General features: G+C 42.4%; 1 protein-coding gene across 1 annotated transcript in view; it reads left to right on the top strand.

Annotated features, from left to right (window-relative positions):
- The window catches only part of magi1b (membrane associated guanylate kinase, WW and PDZ domain containing 1b), a 253,867-nt gene that overhangs the window by 218,778 nt on the left and 16,781 nt on the right, over positions 1-18,308 (top strand). Inside the window, 5 exon segments of the mRNA XM_030134044.1 lie at positions 9,142-9,173; positions 9,659-9,703; positions 11,467-11,713; positions 15,179-15,270; positions 15,976-16,168. Coding sequence (XP_029989904.1) covers positions 9,142-9,173; positions 9,659-9,703; positions 11,467-11,713; positions 15,179-15,270; positions 15,976-16,168 — 609 coding nt within the window.

The following is an 18,308-nucleotide window of genomic DNA, read 5'->3' as shown; positions in this document are numbered from 1 at the left end:
AGTGAATGGTTGTTCATCTGTCAGCCCTGTGATGAACTGCTGTACTCCGCCTTCATCTGTTGGTATCTGTCATAGGCTCCGGCATCCCTGCAACCAGAGGATTAAACGATTGAATGAAAAATGTTTGCATCAGGTGATATTGACAATTATCACAATTAATGTGGTTGAAGAAAGTAGCTGGTTAACTGTGATTAAACTATCGACGACTAACTTTATAATCAAAATATGGCCAACACATTGCAATATTTCTCATGTCTGATGTAAAATAAGCCAGTTATCCACTGTGTCTGTAAACAGCACAGTGCGTTGGTCGTCTTCTGTTTCTTTTTTGTGAGTTAAGACGACTAGACACCACTCGGGCGTATTCCTGTCCTATAATGGCGCCTGTATTATGCTTGTGTTTTGTAAATCGAGCTTCCAGTTCCACTTATATCAAATAATTATTGAACATTTCTCAAATATATATTGAGGAAAACTATATTGCAGCAGTTATAATTGTTTTATTGTCCACCACTAAATTCAGGGAATAAATAGATATAATATGACCACGTGGAATATTTCCTATGACTCTCAGAATGTGATACTCAGATAAAAGGCTTCTCATATTTTTAGATTGTTTTTCTCTTTTATCTTAGAACATTTCTGCAAATTTTCAGTTAACAGTGTAATAAAAATACGAATTGTTTATAATAGGGCTGTCAAAATTAAGATATTAACGTGGATTAAAGATAGGGTTGGAGATCCTGGACAAATGGTTTGACCAAGCTACATTTTGAGAATACACAATTCAAAATTTCAAACCCTTTTCTTTGGACTTCCCCCCCAAAGCACGCCTCCAGAGTACCAGAACGTGCAATGCTTGTTCCAGAGGATTCACGAGCGCTGCATGGCATAAATTTATGTTCGTGACAAAGCAGTAAAACTTTCCATCCTAATATAGCTAATATAGCCTAGCTCTGGCTCTGGCTTCGTTTCCTGTACAAGTGCTCCAAGCCTCTGAGAACGCGTGATTCGTGCACGAAGAGGGGTACGTGCAGAGGGGGGAGGGACAAATGGCAGTTGAGTTTGATAGACATATCACCATTCAATCATTTCGATGGGCTGGTTAGAATGATTGGATGGTGTTTTTTCAGTCTTGTCCGTTTCACAGGTGACCAACATTTTTTTATGTTTGTGTTACAGCATTTAATTAATTAGTTGTAATCAGGGTGCGAAGGAGATTTTAAGCAATATAGTAAAAAATGCTCCAGGAAAGCATCTCCTACCTCACATTTAATCCATCATCATGATTAATCCGATTAAAAATTTTAACACAGTTAAAGCTATACCGTATGATGTGGCATTTTTACACTTTTCTTTTGTCATCTTAAAATGCTCCTAATAAGTGTGTGTCAAACTAAAATGTAAAAGAAATCCACCAGGTATTGAAACTCAAAAATGTTTAATTCTCATATATTTCTGATAAAAGTCTGACCAATCATTTTAGTCGGTCCGAATAAAATAATTGGCTGAACCTGACTGAGCCTCCTGTCAATCATCCATTACGGCCGTCCAGCATCCGATCCATTATCGCCGTCTCACATCCGATATGTGTTCCTCTGAATCTGACGCTTCACTGGCGCTGCTTCTCCTGTCACTGACCACAGTCTACTGTCTAGGATGTGTTTGGATAGAACTGACATGCACATGTGGAAGGGAAAAAACTGATTTATGAACAGAAACGACAACTGAGGGGCACAAACGGGAGTCTGATGAATGAAGGATGGAGATAAAAGTCCGGAAGTCAGCTGTACTGGACTGAACAGGTCTGCATAAAGCTCAGCTTTTATGACGGTGGGACTCATACAGGTGCATGTACATGGTGTCACACATGTAAGATGATGTAGGATGATAATTGTATGGACTATGAAACCTCAAATGTCCACGGAAAATTTGCGGAGGCCGCGCGTTCACAGTGCGCGCGCCCATCCCCTGGGCACTGCAGTGAAGACACTGACCCAGTACTGCACAGACCAGGTCTACTGATGGAACAGGAGCCGTGGACCCGCGGCAGGTGGATGATGCATCTGATTACTGAGGGAGGGGTCCGCGGACACGCCAAAACGGACCGGACCTCTACCTCTGCTTCCTCCTCCGTTTCCATCGCGCATCAGGAGAGAGGAGGAGGAGCCTCAGTGCTCAGGCAGAGGGAAGGGGGCGGGGCTTTGGAGGGAGGCGGGTTGTTCATGTTCAAACTTTTACTAAGTGCTGTGAGAAATGCCACATCGGTAGGTATAGCTTTAACCCATCTCCAGCTCAGAATGACTCTGAATGTCTCTGCCAACGTGTTTGGGGCAGTTTGTCCAAGTAGAGTTACCGTCACACATCCGTAAAGGTACAGGTGATCCGGTAGTGACAGGCAGCAGAACCAACCCGTAAAGATGGAAGATGCTAAACAGCACGTTGACGAGTACAAAAAAAACCCCAAGACGAAACAGTTGTTTCAAGTTGTTTTGTTGAAACTGTTGAAGATGTTTGCAAAATGAAACGTGATTAATATAGATTAAAAATTATTAATATTTAATCATGATTAATCGAAATTAAACCACAGGAACCCTGGGATTAACCCTTTCATGTATGAATTGTGAAAACCTTAGTCAAGATTTCTTTCTTCAGTGTTTTTATTCCTCCTTAGGTATGAAAAAAACAATGCGATCAAGTTTTTTTTCCATATATCCATGCTTTTTGAAGTAAAGAAACATATGTTTAAAATCCAATATCAGAAAGTGATACGAAAACAATGAAATAAAAACATTCTTAATGCTGCTAATCTGATGTCTTCTCACATTTTAACATATTCTAATGCTAGTAATTACTCACTTCATGGAGATAATATGCAAAAAAAAAAAAAAAAAAAACTTCTTGTCTAACAAATAACAGTTGATTTACACTTAAACATGTTAGTGCAGATCAGGTTTATCGAGAACAGCAAAGTTACAATAATCGTCTGAATGTCAGTGTATGGGATGGTGCGTAAGTATTCACTGTGTTGGCTGATATGGAACTAAAACATCAAAACCCATGAATATACAAAAGAACAGCTGGAGAAAAACTGTCCACTGGAGTGGCCTTTGCATGAAAGGGTTAATCTGATTAGAAATTTTAATCATTTAACAGCACTAGTTTATATACAGAAAACTTAGTTGCAAACAAAAAATATGTAGACCTAAAAGGTGAATCTGACCAAAAACATCATAACCTTCTATAACTCTACTACTCTGGAAGAACGCTTTGACCAAAAAAAAACATTAAGAGTATGATTTACAACACAACAAACTAAACAAGAGCCTAACACAGCCGTACTCCCTACTGAGTGCTGTATACAACTCTTGTTCTACTTCTACACCTTACACTGAGCTCCGTTAATTATAAATCTCCATTTTTGGTCCAGTTCATACACACAGAACAAAAACCCTCCCCAGTATCAGATGGACATATTATAGCTTTATCAGGTTGTCATTTCATAGACATGTTGTACTGTGAAATGTACTGCCTCCAACCATGTGGGTTTGATTTATGACTTCAGTGGTGTCTATGATTCATGATACATGGTTCTTTCATTTGTCTAATTACTCTGCTCTAATGTGCTCATTTTCCCCTGCCTGTCTTCTCCTGCCCTCACTGATAGGCTGACATACGCTAATTTCCTTTCTCCTGCTCCCTTTAAAAAAAGTGGATTGCAATGGGTAGTCCACAGGGATGCCTACACCTGCTGTATAGCCTTTTGTCAGCGAAAACTTGTTTGGCCAATGAATTTCTCAAACACAGCCTCCCAATAGCCCAGTAACCACATCATTAGTCAGCTATAGAAAAAAAAATGGAAGTTATTTATTTAAGCCTGGATGTGGAATCGTGCTCTATTCCATTTTTTTTTTTTTTTTTTTTTTTTTTTTTAACCTGTTTGTAAGGCGAGGCATGTGCTGCAATAAATGCAGGGTAATTTGTGTAGCAGCTGATGGTGGCCGTGTGTGGGGAATGGAAAGACTGATTGCAGCATTGGGGGAAGGGGAAGAAATGAGTGGATGGAGCGATGTCAGAACATCAGAGAGATGAGAGTCCTGCAGAAACCCCCATGTTGCTCTGCTCGGCTCAGCTCTCTATGCCTCTTTTTTTTTTTTTTCCCCGCCCTACCCCAAACCCCCCACCCACACCTCATGACTCATCAATCAATGGTAATACGTTAGACTGCGCAGGGCAATCAGACCTCAGATGTACTCCTCTTCTCTTCTCCTCTGAAGTTACTCGCACATGAACAATTGAAAGGTTGAGAGACACAAACAATAGATGTTAAACTATTTTGCAAATGTCAGTGTATTTGATGAACCATTTCGTTACTGGGTTATTTTCCCTCTTAACAAATGAGAAGCCGAATGCCCAAAGACATGTCCAAGGCCCTGGATTTGCACAAAGTGTTGGGGGTGTATTTCCTTTTGTTTACGTGCGTTTGTGTTTCCTCTCATTGCCCTTAAGTGCAGGTTGTTTGAGATTTATTGTACCCTTGAAGACAGACAAGTGTGTTTTCCTTTGTTTTTTTTTATGAATGCGTGACTTAAAGAGGCTAAAAACACCAAGTGGATCATTGACGCACTCAATAGCACTTATTGGCATAATGACGGACAAGCGCAGCAACGACGTGCAAATGCTTCCTGTCAAAAAGCACTCCGCAGATCAGTGTTCTTTGAGGATACACACTGATAAGCACAAACACCATTATGTGAACTTACATAACCCTCACAAACAAACTTGCAGTTACTGGCAGACACATTCATAAAGCCTGTATAATATGGACAGTCCTGTAGTCACCCATTAAGAAGAGATAAACGTTGATGATGGGTCTGTGCACAGAGCAAAGCAGGAAATCAATTCACTGTATGGGCAGGAAGCATCGTATTTTTGCCCACTTCGCATTAAAAATTCTGCTGACTACACTTTCCAATGGCACCATAACGAACAGCTTTGCAGACCTGAAAAGCAGTGATGTGGGGTGGGGTAGGGTGGGGGGGGGGGGGTCTGCCCACTAGGTGCCCATGTTTCACCTCTGCTCGTTTTTGGTTTCTAGGGGCTCGTACCTGTGAATCATTTCGCTTGTTGCACAGGGAGAAGGTGGTGAGTCTTTCTCTGCCTCAGCCCCCCCACCAGTCTCCCATGTCGTCACACCTCCATAGCTATTGGGCGAGTAGTAAATCTCCACCGTTGCACCATCTTTTGTTTCCATGACAATGCTCTGCAGATAATCTACACTGGGGTCTCCTCTGGTAGATGTGTGCATGTGTGGGAGCCAGGGGTTTTCACCCTTCCCTCTTTTACAACCCGATGTAAGGCGCAATAACAGGAAAAACACCAAGATTTAAAGGAGTAATGAGTAACATATCCATATCTACCAGGCAAAGCTTCATATTGTTGACTTGTGCACTTTTATTCATCAAATGTTTCCAGCTGTGTTCAAATTCGGAAATATCAGTCATTTTGTTCAAAGCAGTGGCCTGTTTCATTTGGTGGCATCTGCGGCGTCAGATCTTTAGACGACTTAAAGCGATTTCATTAAAATGAACGGACAACATAAATAAATACCATTAAACAGAATTTGAATAAAACCCTGATTGGCCGCCTCGTCTGTAATCACGTAACAACTTCCAGATCTCACACTACGTCCCAACATTGTCAAACCACATATTTTGTTATTGTTTTGACTGGGGTACCCCTAGAGGCACAAATTATATACTGTCTGTTTAAGAAAACAGTCACCACGACCTTCAATGCAAGAAAATTATTTTTAATTTTTGTATTCATTTATGCATGAAATTTGCATGCACCTCTGTCACATTTCATTTCACTGTTGACGCTTAATAAAGCCGTAACTCTGCAATGCTGTCACATCCAGCTGCAGATGTACACAGCTGATGAGTGCCTTTAACTCCATAACTATACAACAGAGAGCCGCTCACCACAACTACGGTTGCTTGGAGACCGTCTGTCAGTTCCTCATGGTCACTAGGCATTGTCGCCACGGTGACAGATGGACCTGCCTGTTGGAAGGCATTGCTTCTTGCTGTGATCTAGCAACACATACACATGCACACTGGGGAAATACAACATAATCTGCTTAGTAATTGCTTCAGTTTAGTGACTGCTGTGCTGCCAGGTCGGTGCAACAGTTACCTATCTGTTGAATGGAGCTGTACACCACTTCTAGTCGAGGGGAAGATTACGTCAGCCTCTACTCAGTTCGGTAGAACACAATTAATCCACACTATAGGTCCTTTGACAGCAGTTTTTGCTGAATTCATTTTTCCTCTGCCCAGACCTTAACTCAGTGTGTCAGTGCTTTCATGGTTGCATTTTTTTATTCCATCACCAGTATTTGCAGTCCCAGCATTGTCTCCAAACACCCAGGTGTTAGAATCCAACCAGATGTGTAGCTGCTGTGCAGAAAAACAAGATGCGTTTACTTAAATTCCTGCCGTTTTTCCTCAAGCAGCAAAACAAGGAGGTTGTTATTCTGTCTGGCTCTGTGAAAACATTTTATTGCAAGCTTCGAATAATACAGGATACTTCATTATTTGTCGTCACTGGAATTCAAATGAAACTGTTGATCATTAATCATAAAAACGACGTGTATAAATTCTGTACTGGTAGGTTGGACAGACATTCATTTTTCACTGTTGATGACGTACTTTCTGCCCACAAATTTCAAAATAGACCAAGCAGAATGAAATCAGCTTTGGGGTGAGAAGGTTTGGGGGGGGGGGGGGGTGCACTATGGTTGTGGTCCATTATGTCCATTATTTGAGAGCAGGAGAGTCTGATGATTTTATAAAGACCTTTCTCTCTCTGTCTTTGTCTCACGCTGCCAGGCGAGATCCCCCACCTGCCCAAAACCCATCTTTCTTCCCGTCGTATGTAATTAGAACTGGAGGTCGGCCCAAACAGCCACAATACCTTTTGATCTGGATGCTTCAAACACACTCTGGGTTCAGATGAAGCACAGATGCACACAAACCTGTAGAAGCGCTTTCGTCTACTCATGTGAAGTTGACCTCTGCCCAGTTGTGGGGATTTCACCCACGGTTCGTCCTTGCAGGTTTAACACCACTTTTTAGGGTGGAAAAAAAAATTCTTCCTATATCTCAAGGTGAAATTAATGATAAATGTGTAAAACCTGAAAAGTGGATATTGTTCTTTGGGTGTGTCTGTATTGTGCACCTGCGAGGCTGATAGTGAAGCTGCAAAAGAGAGAGAAAAAGAGAGAGAGAGGGAGAGGGAGAGGGGGATTGATGGACAGCAGCGGCAGCAGATCGGGTACAGTGGGTAGATGAAGGATAATCAAACACCGACCTGACTGACAGCATGCTTAGCACAGAGAATACTTCTGGATTGACAGTTTACATCTCCGTATGCATTTGATTTAGGGGATTGCTCATCACTCCCAAATGAATGATTCCACATTGATTGGAACAAAGGTTAAAAGGGAAAAGGAGGTGAAGGGAAAGGAGGGGGGTATAGGAAAAGAGGAAGAAAAAGACTGCAGACGCAACACAGTTGGAGCTGTCAATTGTGAATGAACCCAGATGTCTGAGAGATAAAGAAGAGAAGTGTGTGTGGATGTGCATGTGGGTATGTGTATAGATATATGTGTGTGTGTGTTATAGATCTTATCCTTTCAGTTTCCCTAAAGCATTGACACTGAGTATTGGCCCATTTTCTTAGATCAGACACGCCTGGTCTCATACTTTATTGCATGTCAAAGGTGTGTATAGTACATTCAGGTTTCATATGTTGTTATTGTTTAATCTTGAATATTACAGATGAAAATACACATTTTTTGCTTTGTTCTGCATTCCCCTCTCTCACTCTCATTTCCATAACTTCATACAACTGTTTATTTCATGCAAAGCGGATAGAGGGAGGGAGGGAAGGGGAGGGGGAAGGGGAGGGGCAGTGTAGTGATGTGCTTAAGAAGCAAATTTCTAGGCTAGATCCAGACTGTGTTAGCATTTTAGTCATCCGTCAGTCTTTCTTTGTCTGCAATAATGATATTTCTGTGATGATATTTGTGGTGCGAATGCTCATTCACGCAGAAAGCCGTCTGTCATACCTTAAGCACACTTCGATTTGTGTCGGGAGTGGTGCGCGGAGCCGTCGGATGGTTGTGCGTTTGTGTGTGCGCGCAGCTGCATGGATGTTTACCAGCATGTGGGGGTGGGAGGGAGAACGAGATAGAGGAAAGAGAGAGAGTGAAGGAGAGAGAGTGAAGGAGAGAGGGAGGGAGTGATGATGCTGAGGGGAAGAAAAGGGAGGGAGGACAGTGTGCAGTGAGGTGAGAGAGTGAGAAAGAGAAAGAGAGAGAGAGAAAGGGAAAAAAAAGGAAAAGGCAGCAGAAAAGGGAGAGACGGTGAGGACGCGCCAACTGCCTATAGATGCTGGAGCCTTCGACAGCGGAGCGCGGTGCTCAGCGGACGCAGGAAGATGGTCTCAGTAAGAGGGGAACTGACGGTTGCCTATAATTTAATGTTCAGTATCTTGGACTCCTTCTCCATGGGTAATGCTACGGCCCGGAACTCCAGAGCTCAACTTGCTTTTTCTCCTCTCTTGCCCCCTCTCTCTCCCTCTCTTTCTTTCTCTCTCTGTCTCTCTCGTTCTCTTTTCATAGTTGCTCTTCAGGATTCTGCCCTTTCCCTCTCAACTCTCACTTTCCCTCCTTCAAACACACTCTTGCACTCACATGCGTGCGCCGTCGGGTAGCCAGGGTCCAACGGGCGCCGGGTTTAGCCCTCGGGGTCGGCCCCCTTACTCTTCCGCTGCACCAGTCAAGCCAAGCGCTGGCCGCGGCAGTGATGCAGATAGATCGCGCTGACTGCCCCCCCCCCCCTCCACACCTTCCCTCCTCAAACGCCAGCCGCGGATGAGCGAGCAAAGGAATCTAACAGGGAAAGAGGCAGAAAGAAGAGAAGGAGATGAGGGCTAGATGAGCACTGTGTTGATATTGTTTTGGAGTCTGCTTTATTTGGTCTTTTTTGCATTTCCTTTTTCAGGACTTTAAACTACATTGGTAACCTTTTTTTCCTTTTTCTTTTTTTTTTGTATTCCTGTTTGGCTTCATAGGGGTGGCACCTGCAAAGAAGAGCCCCAAACTGGTAAGTACTCCCCCCCCCCCCCTCCCCTTCTCTTTCCTTCTCTACCATCCATCCATCAATCAATCTCATCCTTTACCTATGTGAGTGCATGTGTCATAGAGATTTTCTACTCACTTTCAATGCTTCTCCTCTCCTACCTCATTTCTAACTCCCTCTCTGTAAGGTGTAACTTGTGCTGCTGTTTGTAGACATAAGGTTCTGTGCTATGCGGGGGTGGATCCCTATAAGTTCAGATCAACCCACACCCCCCTCTCATCCCTCTGTCTTCTTTGTGGCGGGGGCTGGGACGAGGGGGCTTTGATGCACCGCGTGAGCTGGGTTGCAAACACGCTGATGATCACATCTCGCTGGGTGCTAAGCTTGCAGTGTGAGAGTTGAATGTGTGATCACAGCTGGGAAACGAGCTCAGACTGTGATATCTGCTGCATTAATGGAGCAACACTGTTGACTGGATGTGTTTTGTCAATTTTTTTTTTGTTTTACAGGATGATTTTGCGCTGGCTCCTCCGTACAGAGATTACACTAGGAGGGTATGTGATGTCGTTTAGATGGTGTGAAAGTTTTTGGGGGAATGAGGTGTATTGGGTCTGTAATGGTTTAGATGATAGTGGTGATGGTCTTTTATTACAGAAAAGAACTGATGGAGGAATAAAGAACGGTAATGGGGAATTAATGCATGGTTTTTTAATGTAATGTTCACAGTGTTTGGATGTGTGAGGCTATAAATCTGGCCTGTTAGTGGCAAAGCAGGACTGAAATTGGTCTGAGGAAGCAGAGAGGATTTGTTTTCATTGCCCCAACTAGCCCCCCCCCCCCCCTTTTCCCATCTTCTGTCTTCTTAATAACTTATCGGAGCAGGAGAAACCAATGTATTAGACCAGTCACGGAGCACAGAAGGAGAACACAATGACTGCAGAAGGTCAAATCTAATAGATCCATCAAGAACGAGAACAAGATTTCAGAATGGGATTTGTTTTGTTTTTGTCTATGTGTGCATCAAACTGAAGGAGGAAAAGAAAAAAATGAAAAGAAAAGATGCTGCTGCACTGGCTAGAAGAAGCGCAGTTTCCTTTGATGGAATGAAAGTTACCAAGAAATCCTTTAGTGGTCATTTGTAAGGTCTGACTTTGGCACCGTACATAGCCAGCATTTGTGACTAATTACAGGACTCCATTGATTTTTAACTTTCCCACTGCTCCCGATGGGTTTAAACAGAGTAAGCATTCCAGCACAGCTCTTACTTACTATTTGCTTAAGCTCTAAGCTTCTTTTATGTCTAACAAGGATGATGAATATAAACATGAATTGCGGAGGTGTAGGAGACTGATTCAGGGGAGTAATGAGTCTGAATTTATTGAAGACATGGTTGCGCTGCACTTTGAAGGCCAAACACTTTGATATTTGAGAACAGATGAGCGCTCTTGCCTCCACCCCTTTCTAGTGTATTTTTGTCCTGCACATCCCAAGCGCTAGGACGTCACGTGATGCGGAGAGACTGAGCCGCTGTCGTTTTCTCTTACTGTCTTGAAATATCTTCCTTTTCTCACGCTGTGTAACCCTTTCCCTTTGAAATCTGCAGACTAATAGTGAAGATGCGGCTGTAAAGAGTAGACGTATAAAGTGACAGGAGTCGTGGCAAGGATTTTACTTGCTGTGTTCGCGTTGGAGCTCAGACTTCACCCTGCTCAAGCACTGTTCACTTAAAATCCTTGAGCAGGTGCTTAAATGCCCATGTTATTGAGGAGGCCGCTGGCAATTTATGAAGAGTTTTACATTTCTGGCTTCACAAGTTAAATCCTCCCTTCATTTTAAACCCCACAAGTGCATTATTCACTGTGGATATCTCTCTATATGCAGCAGGGAATGCAGTTCCTTCTTAATACATTCTGCTCTGTTAAACAAAAGGAATAGGCAATGTACTCTGCTAAGTTGAACCACTATTTTTTTTTCTTTCCCCACAGCTGAATGACTTAATCATGAGAAACCATTGAGGTCTTATTTCTTCCTTTGTTTGATAAAAAAAAAAGCCCTCTGAATAAAGCAACTTGATTATTCTTTGTGTTGTCGAAGGTAGTCACATAAGAGTGGTTGATATCAGAATATGTTTCTTTTCACACAGGGGAGCAACAATCTTTTATCCTTTCAACTCTAATCCAAAATTCTCCAGTATTTGTACCACCCCCATTTCTCCACCCTTCAAACTGACACCCAGATCGCTTTCGTCTCCCCCCGCTAATCACGGATTAACTTGTCTCACTTCAGGTAAACTAACCCAAATTTGCTTTTCTAACAGCAGTTGTCAAGAAAGGACAGTCAGAACAGTTCGCAGCATAGTGTCTCCAGCCACCGGAGCGCCCACACAGATTCGCCTGTGCACTCGTCCCTGGCACCCCCCCTCAGCGAGAGCTCCGCCCCCCCGCCCCCCTCTCAGCCCCTACCAGGCCTGCCGCCCCAGGACTCCCCAGCAGACGGGACCATCCAGAGAAAACCGGACCCCTTTAAAATCTGGGCCCAGTCCAGGAGCATGTATGAAAGTAGGCGTAAGTATAATTATTTTTGGTGGCGGTTGGATGAGGGCTGCATGGTGCATGGGTTGGACCCCTGGTGGGTTAAAATGATGCTGCACGTTTGGGAACAAGAATTCAGGATAAGAGATAAGTCTGGTGCATGTAAGTAACTGGGAATATTCCGAAACATAACATAAACCTAAGCTTAACCTCTGCTTCTGTGACCTCTGTTTGGTTATTGGGACGTTTGTTGTGTGTGAATTGTTCTGTTGTGTGTATGAGAAGTGAAAGCATAGTTCAAACCAGAGATGCTCAAATTCTGTTTTATGAAGACCCAAAAATTAATCTGGATGGAGGCTGCGTGGGACATGAAACAATTACACTGTAATCTGCTTCATAGTAATTATTTTAATTTGCAGACCTGACAGTCAAAAACAGAAAACATCCATGTTGCTTTTCGGGAGCAGTAAACGAAAAGGAGATCTGTCTTCAAAATCAAGGGTGAAAATTTTAGTTTAAAAAATATTTTCTAAATTCTTTTGCTTTGACTGCTCCACCTTAACTGACTGAATCCAAAGGCAGCCATTTACATTACACTAGTACATTAAACAATATTATAGTAGCTGCAATGTTTGCAAAAAAATACTGGTTAGGAGAGAAAACACTGTAGTTCTTTGTAAATAAGACTTGTATATGCAAGTTTTTTAATCTGACTAATTCGACAAAACTACGTACTTTTTAGCAACAAAAAATGTACACTTTATTACTGTTAAAAGTAAGAAGAGAATTAAAATTTTAAATGCCACTGTGTGCCAAAACAAGGGGAGTGTGGCCAAATGTGGCTCATAGGCCCCAAATCAGGCAGCCATGTTTGAAACCATGCTATGGAACATTTGTATACTGTAGAACATTTTGAGCTACAGAATTAGCACCATCTTCATCATCATTTCCGCAAATCTCCCACAACTCTTTGTTCAGCCCTTCAAAAGCCACTTGATGCCACTTTTGTCCAATTGTCGACACCATTGACACACTTTTACACTAGACTTCCCTTAAGACATACATGGGTATATAATTAGCAGCAATAGTGGAGTAGATGTCAGTGGATTGCATGACTCCTTGTCTAGCCTTGCCAAAGCAAGGGGATAGCTCCAATTAAAGAGAATAACCCTCAGATCTACTGCCAAGAAAAAAATCAGGCGACCAGAAAAAACACGACTTCGCTAGAGCTGAGAAACGTTAACATCTAATCACTTTCCCCAGCACCGCTTGTCAAGGAGTTTCATTATTTAGATGCTTATGAAGAAGAGTAAGAGAAGGAGAGCTGAGTGTATGCTAGTAGTGTGGATGCCTGTTGGCAAGCTGCCATGAAGAGGAAATAAAAGAAAGAGGTGGCCATCCCAAGACCAACCCATTATGTCGACCTTCCTGTCCAGTTCTTTTTCATTTGTTTTTGGGTTATTTGTCAGTTGGAAGAGGATAGAAGACAGAACAGGGGTAGTGAGAGGGGAATGACGTGAAAGGCCGGACCAGACCAGGATGTGTAGTAAATGACGACCTTAACCACTCAAATACATACCACCCAAACCCCCACCTCGGAAAATTTTAAATTGCCTATGCTAGTTTACTTTGTATGGATTTGTAAAAATGGGCAGGACAGAAGGAGAAACCTACTGTGTAAATAGGGACATGAGAGAGAATGTTGAGTTGAGACAAAGGTCAAGAACTGGGAGATCAAGGGGTTCTGAGATGTTGAAAAATGGAGCAACACAGAGAATGACAGTGAAAGTGGCTGACCTGCAATAGCAGGTGTAAATCATCCACTTCTTCATGCTGCATTGAGCTCTCATCCTAAAATCCTGCAGTATGCACCCCATAGGGCTCAGGCCTTGGCCACGGCTAAGATGTTTCTCTACGCAACATTTACTGTAATGAAAAAGTCTGCCAAGATCAAGGTCTTAAACACACAATGTGGGAACACTTTCCATTTACTAAAAAATCTCCCACCTCTGCATTTCTGGCCTTCATTGTGATTATTTTCGGGGTTTAACGTGTCCCCTGTTTAATTTATTCTCTACTTAAACTGTCCATGCCTGTTATTCCCAGTCCTAAGGCAGAGAATGGTAACTCCTCACAAGTCCGTCCATCTCTCTGAAATATTGATCGATTCACGCCCAGTTGCCTCACCCCGTGGGGATCACTTATGGATCTGTTAATTGATATGAGCAAGGTGTAACTGCGTCGTTGACCCACCCAAATGCAGGTGCAGATTGCTACAGTTACCCTCTGACTCTTCCTCTCCCAGTTCCTTCACAGTTACATTGTGATAGATTGGAAGAGATAGCAGAACTCCGCGGGGATTTTAGCTGTTGACTGAAGGAACAGATTGGAAGCAGGCTGCTTATGCCTTCTGCCACTCCGTCGCCTCTTTGTGGCTTTAGTGGCCTTGGCAGCAGCTCCCTGTGTGAGAGCAAAGGAAATCTCCTCAGAAGTTTGCTCTGAGGTGCATGTTTGTCAGTGTGAGCAACACAGCTGTGATGGTACAAATGCACATCCATACATACATGAATACATATACACATACTTAAAGCAAAGAAGCTCCCACCAACATGAGGCCACACACATTCTCATTTCCCCCAGCTCCAAGCAGCCCCCCCCCCCCCCCCCCCCCCCGAGGCTTAACCCCATCCCTGCTGTTACGTGAACCATGAGCTGTCATTCTCTGCGCTGCACTGCCTCTTTCATAGAAAAGCACCTTTGTAGTGTGCAGTGTGTGCATACACACTTTTCCTTGGATGGGAGTGGACTGTGAAGTAGCTGCTTTTGTTAGGCCTCTGCTCAATTATATATAGTCTGCTCCAGCTTGTATTAACGCCTCTGTCAGGAGCGAAGTACTCTCCAACATCGAGAAGAGTGGAAATAGACTTGTATGACACACATCGCTTTGCCAAAGAATCCATGTAATGCACTTAATTAGTGATGTCCAGTGTATGTTAATGGATGAGAAGGTAAAGAAAATGAAGCCAGTACACCTCAGATGGGAATTTTAGCTAGTTCATTTCTAATTATGGATCCTTAAAGGACAGTGCTCTAAATTTCTTGGCAGCCTGACTGGTTTTTGATGGTTTATTTAAGCTCTATACCTTTGCTCTTTACCCAAAATAGATCCTTTTTATCTTTTGAAGGATCAGCTGTGTGTACTTTTTCCAAAGCCTTCAGATAGATTGTTTGTTCTATCTTCACATCAAGGCGCACAGATGTAAGAATGATTATTTGCATGTTGGATGGTTTGTTTGTCTAAGAATGGATGCATTTTGGTTATGGTCTGCAGCTGTCTTTTTAGAATATTTACTGACAAGGGACATATTATTAAGGATTTGTTCTAAAATTTTCCACTTGTATTTTGTGTCTGTATGGGTGATGGTATTCTAAGTCCTCTCGGATGGCATTTGATGGTATTAATGCAGACATATTAATGGTGGTTTGTTGATTTCACAGTTCCAGACTTCCAGGAGCAGGACATCTTCCTGTGGAGGAAGGACACAGGGTTCGGTTTCAGGATCCTTGGAGGCAATGAGCCAGGAGAGCCAGTAAGTCGCCCTAACACTCTTATTTTATCTTTCGGTTGACATCTTATAGTTTAGTTTTCAGTTTTCATCATTTTCAAATCTATATTTGTGTGAAATAAATACACAAACTGACAAGATCAGAATGATTAAAAATAAGTCTATTTACAGCAAAGGTCTCTGCCCATGTGTACAGTGTGTTTTTTTTTTTTTTCTTTTTTTCATCACATCTGTTTTTCTTGCATCTCCTCCAGTGCAGATCTGAGCTTTTGAGTTGGACTGAGTAAATTCATATCAGTGATTTCTATAACACAGTCTCTTTGATCTGGCCAATGTAGCCTGAATCAGTCAAAAAACACCCATCTCACAAACAGTTTTTTCTTCCCTTTTTGAAATTGGCAAAGTTGTTTTTTTCTTGTTCACTGGCCTGCACCGCGTTTTTTGATGAAAAAAATAATGACATACTTTAGAGTTTGGCTCAGATGACTACTGTAGTAGGCTGAAAAAAGAGTCGAGATGTGCTAGTGAGGTTTAATTTGTATTAGGCTGTTGCACGCCAAGATTAAAACACAAATCAATGCCTTTAAACTGTATTTTTTTTAACATTCTTCTGTTAATACTTCCTTTTTTTTTAACTGCCTGTTGCACAGAGCTGTTGAATTCCTTCACCCCCTTGTTCATAATCAACCTTTGTGCACACCACGCTATAGCTCTAACTTTTTCTTACAGATTTACATCGGCCACATAGTTAAATACGGAGCGGCAGACGAGGACGGACGCCTGCGCTCTGGTGATGAACTGATATGCGTAGATGGCACGGCGGTGGTGGGAAAATCACACCAACTGGTGGTGCAACTGATGCAGCAGGCGGCCAAGCAGGGCCACGTCAACCTCACTGTACGACGCAAAACCAGCTACGCAGGTAAGAACAGGGGACCAGCAGGGTCTTAAAAAGTCCATGGCTCAGATGATAGAGCGGGTCGTCCAATAACCGAAGGGTTGGTGGTTCGAATCTCACTCAGTCCATGTGCTGTTGTGTCCTTGGGCAAGACACTTCACCCTCCTTGCCTCCAGGTGCTGCTACTCACACTGGAGTATGAATGTGTAAGAATGTTTGGTGGTGGTTGGAGGGGCCGTAGGCGCGAATTGGCAGCCATGCTTCTGTCAGTCTGCCCCGGGGTAGCTGTGGGTACATATGTAGTTTACCACCACCAGAGTGTGAATGAGAGAGTGAATGAATAATGAATCCTCTGTATGTGCTTTGAGTATTCGTTCATAGAAAAGCGCTATATAAATCTAATCCATTATTATTATTATTATTATTATTATTATTAAAAGTCTTGAATTTCCATATCTGCATTTAATACCTGAAAAAAAGTCTTTAAAGGGTATTAAATTTGATATGTTAGGTCATGTTATGATCATATACTTGTTTGAATGTGTCCAAACCGAGTGTTCCAAACTGAAAATTTATATTGAAATTAGGAACAACTTATTGCTGACTTTGCAGCCCCCCGGCAAGAAATGACTCGAAACGGTGGGTATCAAGGCATTGGAGAAAATAAATAAATGTTCCTAAATCCTAGGAGTCACAAATTTTTGCCAGTATGGCCGTGAAATAGGCTATGATACGGGCATTAAATTCTGCCATAGTAGTCTTAAAAAGGTCTTAAAAAGTCTTGTAGAAACTTGCAGGAACTCTGTAAGAAACACACAGGCCAAGAGGTGTGTGTTTGCCTGTTAGAAAGCTGCTGACAGGTTCAGAAAAGACACTGTTCAGGGTCTGCTCCCATGCTTCTCGTTTAAGATATTTCTGTTGGATCGGGTTCAAAAGCTCGGGCTCGTGAATTACGACAAGCTCATTAGATTTACAAGGTGAGGGGTGAAGAACAGCGATAATAGGTGCGTTCATTATTTAGCTCTGTGTATTATATTAAATATTTTATTATTAGATTAATACAAATTTCACACACGTATTTTCCAAATACACCTGATCCTATCCAGTCATGGCAGCTAGACTGTTATCACATGAAACTATTAAGTCACTCAGCATTCTGCACTTGAGGGCCCTGTTTATTTTCATTACACTTCCATCAGGAGCGCCTCTGTGTTGCCAAGTCTCTTTCCTCTGTAATATTCTGGGAGTGTAACGTTACGAAGCACCGGGCCGACACAGAGAGCAAACACCCCCCCGCCCCACCGCCGCTCATCTCTGCTCAGCTCCACTCTCCTCCTCAGCAGGCGATAAAGAAAGAGCCATAAATATGATGGAGAGGCTGGTCAACCTTCGGCCCGATGACAGCAGCCAGACATTAGCGCATTGCTGCTCTCCGCTTGCCTCAGAGCGTCAAGAATATGAGGCGCCTTCCTTGAGTAGCTGTACAGGAAATGAAATGTCCAGATACAACGGGTAGGCTGTGCTTTTAGTTCGTGTTTTGTTCAGAACAGATCAGGGGAAAGATTGTTGCTGCCTCTTCTCCCCGAGCTGTCGTACAAGGCTTGTCTTTTATCATGTCGACAGAGACCAGCTGGTAAGAAGAAAAACAGGCCCGTGTTGATTTACAATCAATTTATTTTCCAATCATAAGGATGATGGTACATTTTGTTGTGTTATGATATCTTGAGATCTTGTTTTTTTTTCTTTTTTCATATCTTTAATCTTAATTATGCAGCAGTTTCTCTTGCCTTTTTTTGTACTTTATTATCTCCTTATCTTCTTATATAACACTGACGACCTAATTTCCAAATTTTTGTCACGCTTCTCTCGATCTTCATGTGCCTCCCACATCTCTTCTTTCTCAATGTCAATGCTGCATAATATTGGACAAAACTGACATGGCAATAATTTTATTTTCTCAAATATATTGTACTATTGTATACAATGCAGGAATTTCCACCTGTTGAGCTGTATTTGTAAAGAGTACATCATTCTTCTGTAATTAGGGTGAATCTGTAGGTCAGTGAAATTGCATAGAAGATAGAAATCTAAAATCTGAAGAGAAAAATTATAAACTGTCCATCCTTTAAATTTAATACTGTATATTCACCTTCAGCACACCTAA

This window comes from Sphaeramia orbicularis, chromosome 5, assembly GCF_902148855.1.
Source record: "Sphaeramia orbicularis chromosome 5, fSphaOr1.1, whole genome shotgun sequence".
In the NCBI taxonomy this organism is placed as follows: domain Eukaryota; kingdom Metazoa; phylum Chordata; class Actinopteri; order Kurtiformes; family Apogonidae; genus Sphaeramia; species Sphaeramia orbicularis.
Note: the sequence above shows the minus strand (reverse complement) of the source record. Positions and strands in the feature narration are given on the sequence as shown.